Below are 15739 nucleotides of genomic sequence, written 5' to 3'. Positions count from 1 at the left end.
GAGCAATGATAGTTTAAAATCTTAGAATTTTCCTGCATTTTCTTTAATTCCAAGGAGCAACTTTAATTCTTCATTGCCTAATTTTCATCATTTGAATATCTATAGTCTAAATACAAGCTATGGATAAAACAAATTTTAGTGTATGAAATTAGTCTTTATCCTAAAACAAATTTCCAATTACACAGAAAAGTCAACAGGAAAGCTCTGACTTCTTGCTATAGGAGACTGGCGACTAATGAATCCTTTCGTAAAATATGCAGTTTTTGAAAGCTAAAAGTGTGGATGTCAGCAACTCTTTCCCCCAACTGAAGCTTCCTACACACTACAAATGATACTGCTTTTGACCACATCCAATCTAGCTCCTAAACTACTATCCTTGCACCTTTCCCTTCCATCCAAAATTATAGGATTCTCTTTGTCTTAATATTCCACTTCACCAGCCCCCAACTTTACCAAATCAACCTTCACAATCTCTTCAGTGTGATGGCACTAAATATCTTCCCATCCCTCATCAGCATTCCAAATGGACAATTCCCACTGCAACACTCTAGTCAATTCCTTTTTTTAGTTCGGTAATGTGGTGGTTAACCACTGAGACAAATGTTGGAAATTGGAGTCACCTCAAAACCAAAACTTCCCAGTATTTACTGTGTATTGTTAGATCTCACTAAACTGCTATTATAGCTTAACCAGTTTTCACAGTTTCTAGTGAATAAATGTCAAAAAGAACAACAAAAGAACATTTAAAAATAGGTGTAGGAAAATTAAATAGGTTTTCGACAAAACCACAATACTGCCATTCCACTGAAGGTATGTTGTAAAACTAGCAACAATAACCCACAGCTGAAAATGTGTTGATGGAAAAGCGCAGCAGGTAAGGCCTTCTTCATGGCTCATGCCCGAAACGTCGATTCGCCTGCTCCTTGGATGCTGCCTTACCTGCTGCGCTTTTCCAGCAGCACATTTTCAGCTCTAATCTCCAGCATCTGCAGTCCTTACTTTCTCCAATAATAACCCACAGCAAACTCAGGCAGTGTCAGAGTGGGACCAGAAAACAGAATAAAGTAAACAGCACATCAACACTGATATAACCCAAACTAAAGCCCAGGTAGATTCAACATTTGTCATAGCTCTGAGATTTCCAGTTTAGAGACACTATACTCTACAATGTTTGCTGAGTATCATAGCAATGTGTAGGCTTTGGGACTGATCTTGGTGTTCTGCATCACTTGATTTTGAATGTTCAAAAAGTATCCTTTCTATTGGAAATCAAATTAATTTGATACACAAATAAAATGACAACTATATTTTACAAGTTAATTGCAGTTTATTTTCAAATTACCTTTTAACCCACCTGATTCAATTTCTATAATAAACCCAAAGCAATAGTCCACAAGTAAACTTGAACAACTGAGTCCCAAACAAAATGCTTTATGTGGTGCAAGGTTAGGAAAATATAGTATATTCAAACAGTTATATCAGCATTTTACACAATGTAAACACATTATTGTTCAAGAACTTGTACTTATGTAACACATTTAGTGAAACATACTGAGGGTCTTTACAGGAGAGTTCCCCAACGCAATTTTACACCAAGCCACATAAGATAACATTCTGACAGGTCACTGAAAGCTTCTTTAAAAGCAAATTTTAGTGTTTTAAAGGAGGCATAAGTTTATGGCGGGAGTTTCCAGGCTTAGGGTCCATGTCGCTGAAGACATGACCACCAATAGTGAAGCAATTAAAATCAGCGATGTTCAGGAGGTTAGAATTGGATTGCTGCAATAAAAGGTCGTTGACCTGAAGTGTTAGGTCTGTTTTTCACTCCACAGATGCTGTCAGATCTGCTGAGTACTTCCAGCTTTTTCCACTTTTAATTTGACTGGAGTGCAGATATCCTTGAGGGCTTACAGATACAATGATAAGAATTTTAAATACATTGTAGATCTGGAAACAATTCTCTGCAAATCAGGCAGTATGAGGTTGATTGGAGAATAGAAATGGTGAGAGTCAGAAGATGGGCAACAGGATGCTACCTGTGTGGGAGCTCAGAGGATGGCCAGTACAGTAATTGAATATGTAGGTCAGAGATAAGGCAGGTATGAACATGGGTTTTCAGTGGCAGATGAGCTGAGACAGGGGTAGAGTTGGGCAATAATTTCAGTGATGGAAGTAAGCAGTCCTGATGAGGAAATGAATAAATGGTTAGAAGCTTATCCTGCGGTTCAGTACCACACCAAGGTTGAAAACAGTAAGGTTCGGCTTCAGAACAGTTTCAAAGGAGAGCGACAGAGACAGAATTCATTTTTGTGCACAGACTTCAGATATCTCTTGACTCAAAATGAAAATATAAGAACTACACAACCTAATGTCCTGTGGTAATTATCATACAACACCAAAAATGTAACACGAAAACATTTGTGGCATATGAATAAACATTCCTACAAATATAGCATCCTTCCCCTTAGAGAGAAAAAAATGTTTTAAATATATAAATCCAGTTTGTAAACCTTCAGAGAACAGGCGATGCAAAATTAGAATTAGTAAATTGAGTTTGAATTTTGATTATGCTCAACATTGATGTTCAGTACATTACTTCTCCACAAAACATGTTACAGCAGCTCAAAGTGAAAGAAAACCACAGATATTTATTTAAATGGAGGCACATTCCCAATGTAGAGAAATTTGCACAGTGGTCAGTTTTAAACCCGGACCTGCAGAGGGGGAAAAAAAAGTATTATTGTAATAATATAAAAGTAAATCCAGTGAATACTAAGAGGTAAGATTTCTATTGGGTTCCCTGATTGTCCACTAAAATTTTGGTACTATGCTGGGGAAATGGTATAAGTTGCATCTATTACTCTACAGTTCCTGTGAAATAATGGAGGGGATCAGGAGAATTGCACAAAAAGTCTTTTCCTGTTCTAAGCAAGGTAGAGAACAGTTGCTTTTAGTTGTCATATGGAGTGACTTTGATTGGCTGGACGCTGGCATTGATGATCAGAATCCCAGGGAGAAAGTTTGGGAGAAGATTTGTAGCTCGGGTGCTCGTTGTGGTGGTTCTGTTCGCCGAGCTGGGAGTTTTTGTTGCAAACGTTTCGTCCCCTTTCTAGGTGACATCCTCAGTGCTTGGGAGCCTCCTGTGAAGCCACCTAGAAAGGGGACGAAACGTTTGCAACAAAAACTCCCAGCTCGGCGAACAGAACCACAACATCTCAGGGAGAGTACAGAAAATATTTCACTGAAGGTGCTTGTAAATTTCAGGCTTTTTCATTGTTAACAGACCTCCTCTTCTCATTTAGTTCTCTATTTTTTGTTGTTATTTTGTTGGATGTGATAGGATGACAAGACATTATTCTCATTGTGGGACTACAGAGCTCTAGCTATATTATGCTGAATTTGATCATTAGCATGCAAGTAACAATGTATTTTATCCTCAAAATGTGTTCTTCATTATGGAGTATGTCTAATGGTGCACTCGACACATCCTTCTACAGTCCCCACTGGATGAGAATTGGTATCTCAGTTGGATGGTGATGTAAGAGTGATAATGGCTACTTGTAAATGATGATGGTATACAATTTTGTAGCTGCTACTGGCTAAAGTCATTGGGTTTTGGACTGTTGATTCACAATAGTGGACAATTGCAGTTCCTAAATTCAGACTACATTCTGTACACATACATCATTGTATTATCTAGTTTTCAAGATGAAAGAATATTAGTTCAGCAGCTGAGAGTGAGCACAGCACCTAAGCTGCATCCGGCCAAAGTTATTTCACAATGGACTTCTGGTGGACATATCCTACAATAGACAAGTCTCACAAGGACAGTGATAGAGATGTTTGGGACATGATACCGTAAATATATTCATACTAAATTGTTTGTTTAGCCGTCTGCCAGACAGCTCTCCTCGATGTACCCCAGTACCTAGGGTAGATGGCAGTATTCCTGCCACAGAGTCGGAAATTCTGGGTTCAAGTACCATCTCGGGACTTAATGGCTGAAGATGGTATCTTCATAATGCTGTCCTTCCAACACAGGCAAGTTACAGGCAGGAAGATTAGAACAGATTCCTAGTTAGCCACATTATTGGAAGAAAAGTAATGTTTCTATAGTGTCAAGACTACAATGTGTGTGAGAAGGTGTAATTCAAGATTCCTTGAGTGATCAGTAACGCATTACATCTACACTGGTAAAAGACAAGACCACAGGGCTGACTGTGAATAACAACTGGTCCTCTGTTCACTTTGCCAACTCCACAGTTGTTGAAGTGCTCAACCACTCCCTTACCTCCATTTTTGATGCCCTTGAGCTCATCAAGACCTTCACCGAATCCTATTGCAATCACTTTCCTGGAATAATCACCAATTGCTGTCCCTAATCCAAGGTACACAGGCTTAATAATAGGTGGTACACAACTGCTTTAGCCAGCTTCAAACAGATTTGGTCCAAATCATGAGCTACTGAACCTCATTCTTTGCCCACGAGAAACATTCTGCAGAGTAAAAGTAACCACCCTGCTTTTTATACTCCTTCACTGGTCATCTTCACTTCTGCCTCCTCTATCCTCACCTCCCAACAACTGCAAGTCTCAGCATTGGTTTTAATCACCAAGACAACAAAAGATTACTCAGTAGCCCCTGCTGACTTCATTCCTGCCCATTGACCACCTTGTTAATAATCTTGCACTCAGTCCTGAATTTCCATTGCTCTAACTCCCTAGATTCCAACCATCGAATTCATAATAACCACCTCCTGCTGTCAACAATTTCCATAGCCACTCAAGTGCTGACAATCTAACTTGAATTCCAGGCTAATGGAGTCAAGTTTTCTTTAAAAATTTCCTTGGTCATGTTCCGATTCAAAATAGCCTTGATTGTCACATGCACTTGAATGAGTGCAATGAAATGTTTGTAATGTTGCCTTTCAGCACCATCTTAGGTACAGAGTACCGAGGTACAGATACTTTGAAGTGTAGTTACAGAGTAATAAACGATTAGCATGGAACAGTTGAAGTAGACCAGAATGATAATACAGGTACTTAAATTCCAGTCCATGCCTGTCAGCCCCAGAGCATGAGGCCTCCACTTGCCAGCCTCCATCCAGGACTTCGCTCTGCTGTTGCTCCGGGAATCAGCCCATTTGCTCTGTCACTGGACTCGCCCTGTTCGCTCAGTCACTCTGGTAATCAGCCCATTTGCTCTGCCGCTGGACTCAGCCTGTTTGCTCAGTCGCTCCGGGAATCAGCCCATTCGCTCTGCCACTGGACTCGCCCTGTTCGCTCAGTCACTCCGGGAATCAGCCCATTTGCTCTGCCGCTGGACTCAGCCTGTTTGCTTAGTCGCTCTGGTAATCAGCCCATTCACTCTTACTGGACTTGGCCTGTTCGCTCCGCCATTCCATTCTGATGCCACTGCACTCACAATCGTTCACACAAGCAGCTGCAGCAGTAGCTTCTTTGTCACCATGTATTGTCACATTAGTTCCCTCCAAGGGTCCACCCATATGCTGCATCTTGATTACTTCTGCCAACATGGAGTCAGTTCCCTAGCTCTCCCTCAATAACCACCATCACCACTCTCAACAACTCCACTGCTGCTGTGCTTTCAGGCTGCCTCTATAACATGCAAACAACTTCCTCCAGCTGATAAACAGCTAAGTCCTGAGAACTGGGCACCAGGGCCAAGAATTGGAAAAATTTCATGGGTGGGAACTTGGCTTATCCAACATGGAGACTCAGACATTTTCTGTAGGGATTAGAGGAGAATTTCTGTTTCTTCCTTGATTGGCTTTAGTGTACAGTTGGTACTCCACATAGTTGGCAATTAACTGACTTAGGAGGATGTGCCAGTCACTTAAAGAAAGGACCCAGTTAAAGCAGCAGCAAGCAGGAACACAGTTGATGTTTTCAGTGACAGCTTTAACTGCTCTATTCCAATTCGAATACATGGATTATGATGATTGCAATATTTCCATCATTATGTGTTTGCAATGAAAATAAAATGATGAACAGTGAAAATAACAAATCTCCTCAAGTGTTGGTGGAATAGTGGGTCTGCAATAAGGTACATACAGTGACAGTGGAGCAAGATCACTTGGCTTAGTTGGACGCAACATGGCCTGGCCTTCAAGCTGGGTTTTGTTTATGTCTTTATTTGCGAAGTTACCGCTGTCTACTATGTACAATAAAATAAATAGGAGAGGATACATTAGCATTTTCTATATATGGTTACCTGGTTTTTGAAGACATTAGGGCTTGCGGGCTGTTTTTGCACTAGGTTGAGTTTTTGTCTGCAAAGAAAGAGACAGGAAAAAATAGTGTAATGAGATATGCAGTAAATTAAATGTAAAATTTATTTCAATCTTAATGGACGAGAAGCTGGAACAAGCAGTAAGATAGAAACAAGAACGTGTCTGTATTCTGGTAGGGAAGAATGAACTAAATTAGGCAGGACTCCAGTTCTGCTTGTCACACATACAAAATATGTTCATCTGTCAATGTTACTCAAAGTACCGCAGAAAATGTAAAAATAAAAGTTGAAATATAATCTTGTAATTTCTGTGATTGCTTATGTCCCAAGCAGGTTAACAGCACAGCCAATCAATTGTAGTTAACGGGAGGCAGTCCGTTTGGTGAGCCATTAGATTCTTTCAATTCCATGCTACCCTAAAGAATGCTGTGGTGACTGCAGCTAAATATACTCCGACTGAGGTCGTGATTCCCCTTAGTCAAAAACTAGTAACATTTTCATGGGTTCAGCTCATTAAATTATGAGAGTAATCTGTTCCCTTGGAACATTTAAAAACATCTCACTGATGAGGCTGTCAAGAACTCCTCCAATTGCTGCACAGCTGTGCTGGGATTCTTCCCTGCAAAAAGGGAGAGCCATGGAGACTCTAGCAGTGGAAGGGAAGGTTTCACTAGGTGAGGATGAATCTCTCTCTCTCCTTTCAGACACTAAGTAGCACAGCTGCATTCCCTTTATATGTGAATGATCTTATCCCAGGAATTTGAATTGGCGAGTGTCAAACATCAACTCCCACTGCCCTTCAGCTTAGAACCTGAAGCATTTCCCACCTCATGGGAAATACACTTTTGAATCCAAGCTTGTCATTTACATGGGGGATTTCTAGTGAGGAGAGACGGAAAATCTGATGGCACAGACCAGTCATTCAGCCAACTCAGGAAGAGATCCATTCCATTTTGTTTGCATAAACTTTCCAATGATGGGTCAAACAGCCTGTGTTGCTGGATATTTAATATGCAATTCCTCAACATAACTAATTCCCCGTTACAAGAAACTCTTTCACGAAGTGATAATTTCAGGTGCTAAGTTAAGCATGGTTTTAGATTTCACATCCAAGTATCCCTAATCATATGCAGGCAAAATACTGCAGATGCTGGAAATGCAAAACAAACACAAAGCATGCTGTTCTGAACTGTTTCTGAAGAGGAGTCATACTGGACATATGACATTAATTCTGCTTCTCTCTCCGCAGATACTACCAAACCTGCTGAGTTTCTACAGCATTCTCTGTTTATTTCCTGCAGTCTTTACCTTTGGTGATTTCGGTCCTACATCGCTGGTTTTGGGTGCTGAAGCTGTCTTGCTCACACTTTTAGTATTATGGCCTGCCTGTGGGAATATATTTGCAAATTGTTAGAGATATAAGACTGCATCTTTAAATCCATCATTCACTCAGTTTGGATGAGCAGTCTGTTCCATGGCATGCATGGGTGGAATGGTGGTACAATGGTTAATACTGCTCCCTCACAGCACTAGGGACCTGGGTTCGATTCTACCCTTGGATGACTGTCGATGCGGAGTTTCCAAATTCCAATAGGCAACCACCTGATGAAGGAGCGGTGCTCCGAAAGCTAGTGTGCTTCCAATTAAACCTGTTGGACTATAACCCGGTGTTGTGTGATTTTTAACTTTGCTAGATATGGGAGTGGGCATCAGTACTCAGATGGGAGTTCCTGCGAAATGCACTGCAAGACTATCCACCGACTGATTCTGGACCAGGGAGCTTCTCGAGACAAGGTAAATCGTGTTGGTTATGAAATATATTCAATTGCATTAAAATGAGAATCACTATACATGGCCACATGAAAGAAATTAAAGTAAATTTAGTACACACATGTAGTCCAAATGAACTTTGGGGGCTCCAGCCCTGCTTTTGACAACTATGAAAACAAGCAGCGATTTAAACATATTTCTAAGAAAAAGCATTTTTCAGTTCAGAATGTGGAATACATATTCACATTAGTAGAATTAGGCCAAACCTCTTTCTGCTTGGAGAGTGGTGCACCAGAAGGTGAAGTTGAAGAGTCGAACTCTGATGCCATGCATTCTATTAGCTCAGCCTCTGAGGGTAACTGTCAGGAAACATGACAATCAATTTCAAACATAATAAAGACATGAGATTCACTGAGTAAAATCAAACCAATTTGATTATAAAAATGCTACAATTCCACAATAGTATAATATTTTTAAAAATATACTGCAGTTAGCAAATCCCTGGCAATTCTTAACTTTGATCCGTTTTCTTAGGTTAGAATTCGTCAGAAATGAGCAACAGTCACATTGTTTGGCAGGTCCCTAACAGAGCAGAGAGCTCAATCTTGATGTTACTGAGGAACTGACAAAGTGCTTAAGAGTCACCGAATGACTCAGACAATGTATCAGTTAAAACTGGGGCTTTTAATTGGTAAATGCTGGGTCCAAATTGAATGGAGATGAAACACTCTAAATAGTTATTTACCCCGGGGGCATCTCTGGGGTTAGATGAGTTGATGGGAATAAATTATCAATGACAGTTCTTTCATTTTCTCTTGTTCTTGCATTTGACGTATAACTGACTAAATCCACACCATTTTGTTTCTTACAAAACTCATTAAAAGGTATGGAATCTGCCAATCATGAAAAATAGCTGGTGTTATTGTTGTTAATTATAACCTTGACAGAGTGGTATTACATCCTTTAACATCACTTCTATCACCACCCCAAACTCATGAGAGAAACTAAGTTAGAGAATCGTGTCCTGGAGAATTGAACAAGGGTGAGTTAAACTCCCCTTCCGGAAGAAAATCAGTTGAGTTTTACCTTCTCTGTTGCCTTTGGTTTTGCTCCAGGACCAGAGGAAGTGGCCTGTTTGCCTTTATTCTGTTTCAAGAAATAACTTCATCAGATTGCTTTTAGGAATATCAGAATTATTTAAAATTTAGAAAGCAGGAAATATAAACACTATTAAATATTTCAGCATCTCAGAAATAAATCACTGCAATATAAATATGGAGTACATAAATCAATGTATGTCTTTCAAGTATAAAACAAATAGGATCTAAAGTTGGCCATTTGGCCCCTCAAATCTGTTGTGTTATTCAACAAAATCAAAGCTGATATTCCAAACGATCCCTGTATTCTTAATTCCCTTCCAAAACTCTACTGATCTCTGATTTGAATCCATTCAAATGACTAAGATTTAATTGTGGGAGCCAATTCAAATCAAAACCTAGCCTGTGTGATAATGGCTATCCTGATCAAGTCATCATTCACGAGAAAGCATCCAAACTAATTGGGTGGCATGGTGGCTCAGTGGTTAGCACTGCTGCCTCACACTACCAGGGACCTGGGTTTGATTCCCACCTTGGGCAACTGTCTGTGTGGAGTTTGCACATTCTCCCTGTGTCTGTGTGGGTTTCATCTGCGTGCTCTGCTTTCCTCCCACAATTCAATGGTGTGCTGGCCAGGTCATTGTCCATGCTAAATTGTCCATAGTGTTAGGTGCATTAGTCAGGGATAACTAAAGGGTATGGGTATGGGGATGGGTCTGAGTGGGTTACCCTTCGGAGGATCGGTGTGGACTTGTTGGGCCGAAGTGTCTGTTCCTTACTGTAGGGAATCTAATCTAATGAAAAGACTATGGCCAAAACCTTTGGCTCTGAAATGTGCTCAGTCAATCTCAGATTACCCTGAAGGAAAAGATGCCTCCAATATTTGAGACACAGATGCTCATGCTGCTCCTTCACAGTACACACATGAATATTATTTTCCTGTCATACAATGCTGCCAACAGGCCAAAAAGACATTTGCAAACGATACAATTAATAATGTATTAGTGTCAGTATGACCAGTTATGCAGGCCATACATGAAAACTCCTGACAGACTATATCGAACAAGATATCTGTTTGACTGTCCACACCAAGCAGCATACCAACGTGCTCAACCAAGTCATTCTTGCAAATCTCAGAACACCATATCCAAGATTAGATGGGATTCTGCCACTGGATAACAATGTGTTAAATAGTCCCTACTATGCAAAGCATTGCACCCCCAGAAACTAATTTAAGATGATCAGTCTGGTTCGCTATACCATTCGTTTATGTATGCTGAAAGCTATACATATTCATAGCCAGGATCCTGTTCTTTATAGCCAAAGACATTTTTCCATACACTGCACTATTTTCTTTGACAAAAGGGATATGGAGACTGCCAACACCCTTCATTAATCAGAGTCTGACTTCTGTTTAATCACATCACTGAGATTAACAGTTAGCAGTTCCCTATGCACACCATAGTCCAAACAATGACCACCTTCTTCTCTTGCTGTTATGAACTGCTGTGTACTTTCTAAGTTTGGCTTCTTGCCAGTCAGTCTTGATGATTACAAAATTAACAGCTTCAGTTTCATATATGCTTATATTCGGTATACCCAATAGAATGTCAAATACTCATGCAATCTTTCATGTGCAGAAACCTCCCCTCACTCCAGTCATAAATGTTTTATCCTATTCTGAGACTATTAAACCTAGTTCCAGATTACTTATCCAGGAGAAACATTCTTCCAGTATGTACACTTCCAAGACTATTAGAATTTTATGGAGTTATTTCACAGTTTGTGCTAATGTATTTGGTATGGAAAACAAACTGGGTGACAACTCACCCTGACACGTCCACTATTTTACAGTAGGCATTAGACAACTTATCCTCCTCAAGCCTACTGTGGCCCTTAAGTCATTAATGAATTGTCATGTAAAGACCTCAGTCTAGTTTGCTTCTAGAATGTATATGGTTAGGGAAGGCACAAGAAAGGCAGTCAGCCCGATAGGTTTCACTGGACAGACGAAAGGTGGGAAAGAGGGATACCTTCTTTGTGACCATTCACAGCTTCACCCACATAAAGGTAGGTTCCATCTATGCCTTAGCCAGACTCTAAACGCTGACACCCCAAGCCTTATAGCCTTTTAATGAATCCCTCATTAATCAAAATTCCTGAACTTTCCTTCAAATCCAGTATCAATGTTTTTCATTGTGGAGACTGCCTCTAGTATCCAGCAGTGGCAACTACTTGCTTTCGATGGTAAAGCAGACTCTCAGTCAGGTGTCTATGGTGGGAATCCCTATCTTTGAGGGACAGAGGTCCCACTGTCAAATCATGAATGCCAGCCCCATATGTTATTATCACAAATGTTTTCACGTCAGAGTAGTGAACCACTGTTGTACTCTGTTTAGGGCAACTTTATCTTTTCTTAGTAAAAAGACAAAAAATCATACTCTTTACTCCAGGTATTGTCTCATCAAAACTCTTCTCCATGGCTTTAATTATATTTACACTTATATTCCCAACTTGTGATTTATATATGCAACCTTCTTTCCTGACTGCATGTTGCTCCTGTTAAAAGTTTTGTGGTTGTTGCAAAAGCATGCCCAGATCTCTCAGACTATCAACACTACCTACCACTGTTGACATAATATTCTGCTTTTCTATGTTTACTGTCAAAGTGGATAGCTTCATAGTTTCCGTACTATATTCCACGTGTCATATTCTCTTCCAGACACTTGACCTATCTATATTCTTTCCCAGCCTCTGCATCCTCCTTACAATGTATATGAGCTAGCTTTGTATTATCAGCAAATCTCTTCATTAAGAGAATGGCGAACTTGTGGAATTCTCTGCCATAGCAAGTGGTCAAGGCCAAAACACTGCATGTTTTCAAGAAGGAATCAGACATAGTCATAGGGCTAAAGAGATCAAAGGATGTGGAGAGATAGCAGAACAGGGTACTCAGCAGAATGATCAGTCATGATCATAATGAATTGCAGATCAGGCTCTGAGGTTCAATAGCCTACTTATGGTAGTCCATTAGCTGTAGACTACTAACACAAAACTTACATGTTTCTTCCTTCTTTCTGTTTCTGTCCATTGACCAATCTTCAATCCATGCTCAAATACTTTTCCCAATCCCATGAGCTCTTGTATAACAAGCTCTTTGTGGAACATTATTGGATTTTTTAAAATGAATATCTAAATGCTTTGTATCTAATGCACTCCATTAGTTGCATCCATAATACAGAGGAACCCCGATTATCCGAACGATACGGGCAGGGAGTATTTTGTTTGGATAATCGAATGCTAGATAACACAGTTTAGCCAAGCAAAGGGAACCGTGAGATTACTTTGGATAATCCGAAATTCCGATAATCAAATACTGGATAATCGAGGAACCTCCGTATTGCTAATAGATTGGTCAAGCAAGAGTTCTCTTTCACAAACATATTGCCACAAAATAATCCTATTATGATTTTTGAAGTGTTCTGTTACTGCTAATGGAGTTCATTTGATCAATAAATTAATTACTATATTGCTGCTTAAACATTTGTGATTTGAGGATCATTCCTGCTATTTTACCATTATTATGAAAGTATTGTTTTCGACTTTTTTTTTCTAATCATCCTAGCTGGGTAGAAAGGGAATATATACAGAGTTGTCGAGAAATACAAGGGTTCATGGACTTAGGGCTAATATCTTGGCATAAATATAGGATTGGCTAATGGAGAGGGAAAAGGAGAACAGGAATGGATGGGCCATTTCTGGGTTGGTAAACTGTTAATGGTGGAATGCTGCAAGAATCAGTGCTAGTGTGTCAGCTATTCACAAAGATGAGGTGACCAAATGTAATGTTTGCTGATAATTCAAGGCTAGATGGGATGGCAAACTTTAATGAGGACATCAAGAAAGGGAAATTTGTTCGCAGCGTCACTGAAATGTACACTGATCTCTCAGGGGCATGCAGCACCATGCACCACAGCAGGTTCCCTCATCGGTGCTATTGAAAAACATAATGTGGACTATGAGTTAGTGACCTGTCTTCTGCCAGAGAATCTATGTAGTCTGCATAGTGCTGCTAGAAGAATCTTCCTCACAAAAGTCAGCAAAAAGATATCCAGATGAATTCAATGGACAAGAGGCTGGCAGATGGAAAGCAATGAAGGAAAGTGTAAAGTTATTCACTTTTCCAGTAAGAATGGAAACACAATATTGATGAGAGACTACTAAATGCGAGTGTTCAGTGGGGAATGGTTGATCTTGTATAGTAAGCATAGAAAATTAACATGCAGAAATTTTAAAAAATTCAAAAGCAAGTTATACTTGGCCTTTATTGCAAAACTATTTCATAATTAGGCCACAGCCACCAATAATAGTGGCAGATTGAATTTGCACCCCTCAACAGGAAGAAGTCACATCCATCAGACTGTTGCAGTCGTGGCAGCACCAAGGCTCAGTAGTGGGCCTTCCTTGAACAAGCAGACCCAGGATGAAGATATCAGTCAGTCCCTGGAGTGAAATAAGTGGGTGGTAATGGACAAGGAAGGATGGGCATCTTAGGGTGGTGAATCAGGGGAGTGGGGAGGGTGCATTTGCAGTGCGGGCGTAAAAAATGGAAGGTGTAAACCCCACTTCTGGGAGGGGAGGTCTGCATTGGACAGAAGGGTATCCTTTAAAAATAGTATCCTTCCTATTATTTTAAACCATGCCTGTCCACATTGTATTACAAAGCAATACTGGAATCAATTAAGGCTTTAACAAGCTTAAGACCCCTCTCCACCATACTTATTTATTTACATGTAGCGGGTAGGTTGGCAGTTTCGGGAGTATGAAAATTCCATCCCTTGTGTACTGTATACAGTTTTGATCTTTCCTATAAGGAAGGATACACTTGCCTTAGAGAGGGTTGAATGAAGATGTACTAGATTAATTCCTGCAAATATCATCCTGTGAGAAGAATGGCCTCTTATGGAATGGAATGTAGCAGAATGAAAGGTAATCTTACTGAAACATATTAGATTTAAAAAGATTCATCAGGGTGGATGCAATGAGGCTACATAGGGCACAGAAACTCAAGATAAGTGAACAGCTACTTCAAATTGAGAAGTAATGTCTTCCTTCAGAAGATTGCAAACATTTTAAATTTGTATTGCAGGGGCCGGTGTATATACATAATCAGTGAGCATATTGAAATCTGATATGGAGAGATTTTAGACTCTTAGTGAATCAAAGGGTATGTAGATAGGATGGGAAAGTGGAGTTGAGATTGAGAATAAATGATTATCCTAATATTGGGTGGAATTAAGGAAGAATAAAGGAAACAAATCATGAGTGGGAGTTGTCTACGAAAATTGCCTCACTGTAGCACAAAATATAAATGAGGAAATAATGTAAGTGTATAAAGAGGGCACTGCAATTGTCCTGGGTGACTTTAATTTCTATGTTGACTGGACAAATCAGATGGGCAAGGGTCAAATGGAAGACAAATTTCTAGAATACACCAGGGATTATTTCTTGGAGCAAATACATTGCAGAGTTGAAAAGCGTGGCGAGGGAAAAGCACAGCAGTTCATGCAGCATCTGAGGAGCAGGACAGTCAACGTTTGGGCAAAAGCCCTTCATCAGGAATATGGAGGGGGAACGTATCTGAGAACAGGCTATTTTAGATCTAATTATGTGTAATAAGGTAGGACTAATAAGAAAATTCATAGATATGGATACTCCAGGGGTAGAGCCCACAACATGGTAGAATTTCAAATTCAGTTTGAGGGAGAACAACTTCAGGCTCGAACCATTGCCTTCAATTTAGAGATTGTTCATTACAAAGTGTATGCAGAAAGATTTGTCTAAATCTGACTGGGGAAAAAGACTCCTGGGAAAATGAGCAGTCGGAGACATTGAAGCAGATATTTCGTTACACTCAGCAAAGCTTTATTCCAGTCAAAAAAGACTTGAGGAGAAGGATGAACTATGTGTGGTTAACAAGACTGCCAGGTAGTGTAGTCAAAACATGTGGCACTAGTAAAGCATAGCCAAGCAGGCAGCATCTGAGGAGCAGGACAATCAATGTTTCGAGCATAAATTCTTCATCAGGAATGTGAAGATCAGGGAATGCACCCAACCAAATACTAAGGCCAAAAACTAGTTGTAGGCCATAGAGGTTTCCTGTAGGAAGCAGATGACTAAAAAGTTAAAAAGAGGTAGAAAATTGATTATGAAAATAAATTGACAAGAAATATACGAATAAAGAGCAAGAGCTTTGACAGGCATATAAGGGAGAAGCTGAAGTGATTGTGGGACCCATTCAGGGGAATTAATAACAAGGACCAAGGAAGTTTTAAAATATTTTACAGTGGTTGTCACAATAAACATCCCAATGACAACAGATAAGCGAGATGCTAATAGAAGGAAAGCTCTTACAACAGTCTGGATCGGGGAGTCAAAAGTATCTGACAAACTAATGGGGTTAAAAGCAGACAACTCACCAGGACCTGCTGGCCTGCATCAAAAGTTTTAAAGGCAGTGGCTGGAGAGGTTGTGGGGGCAGTGGTTGAATTCTTCCAGAACTCTCTGGATTTCGAGAGGGTTCCGGTAGTTTTGAAAACTGTAAATATAATCTCCCTGTT

The 15739-nt window shown here is 40.0% G+C and overlaps 1 protein-coding gene across 5 annotated transcripts in view; it reads right to left on the bottom strand.

Annotated features, from left to right (window-relative positions):
- Nucleotides 1-1327: 1327 nt before the first annotated feature.
- cast (calpastatin) overlaps nucleotides 1328-15739 on the bottom strand; it is a 204764-nt gene continuing 190352 nt past the window's right edge. For all 5 annotated transcript variants that reach the window (XM_060836848.1, XM_060836856.1, XM_060836866.1 and 2 more), the window contains 5 exons: nucleotides 9109-9168; nucleotides 8289-8381; nucleotides 7561-7638; nucleotides 6235-6292; nucleotides 1328-2714 (listed from right to left, as the gene is read on the bottom strand). In XM_060836848.1, coding sequence (XP_060692831.1) covers nucleotides 6251-6292; nucleotides 7561-7638; nucleotides 8289-8381; nucleotides 9109-9168 — 273 coding nt within the window. In that variant the 3' untranslated portion in view covers nucleotides 1328-2714; nucleotides 6235-6250. The remainder of the gene's footprint in view (nucleotides 2715-6234; nucleotides 6293-7560; nucleotides 7639-8288; nucleotides 8382-9108; nucleotides 9169-15739) is intronic.

The sequence above is a fragment of the Hemiscyllium ocellatum genome, chromosome 2 (genome assembly GCF_020745735.1).
Source record: "Hemiscyllium ocellatum isolate sHemOce1 chromosome 2, sHemOce1.pat.X.cur, whole genome shotgun sequence".
Classification (NCBI taxonomy): Eukaryota; Metazoa; Chordata; class Chondrichthyes; order Orectolobiformes; family Hemiscylliidae; genus Hemiscyllium; species Hemiscyllium ocellatum.
Note: the sequence above shows the minus strand (reverse complement) of the source record. Positions and strands in the feature narration are given on the sequence as shown.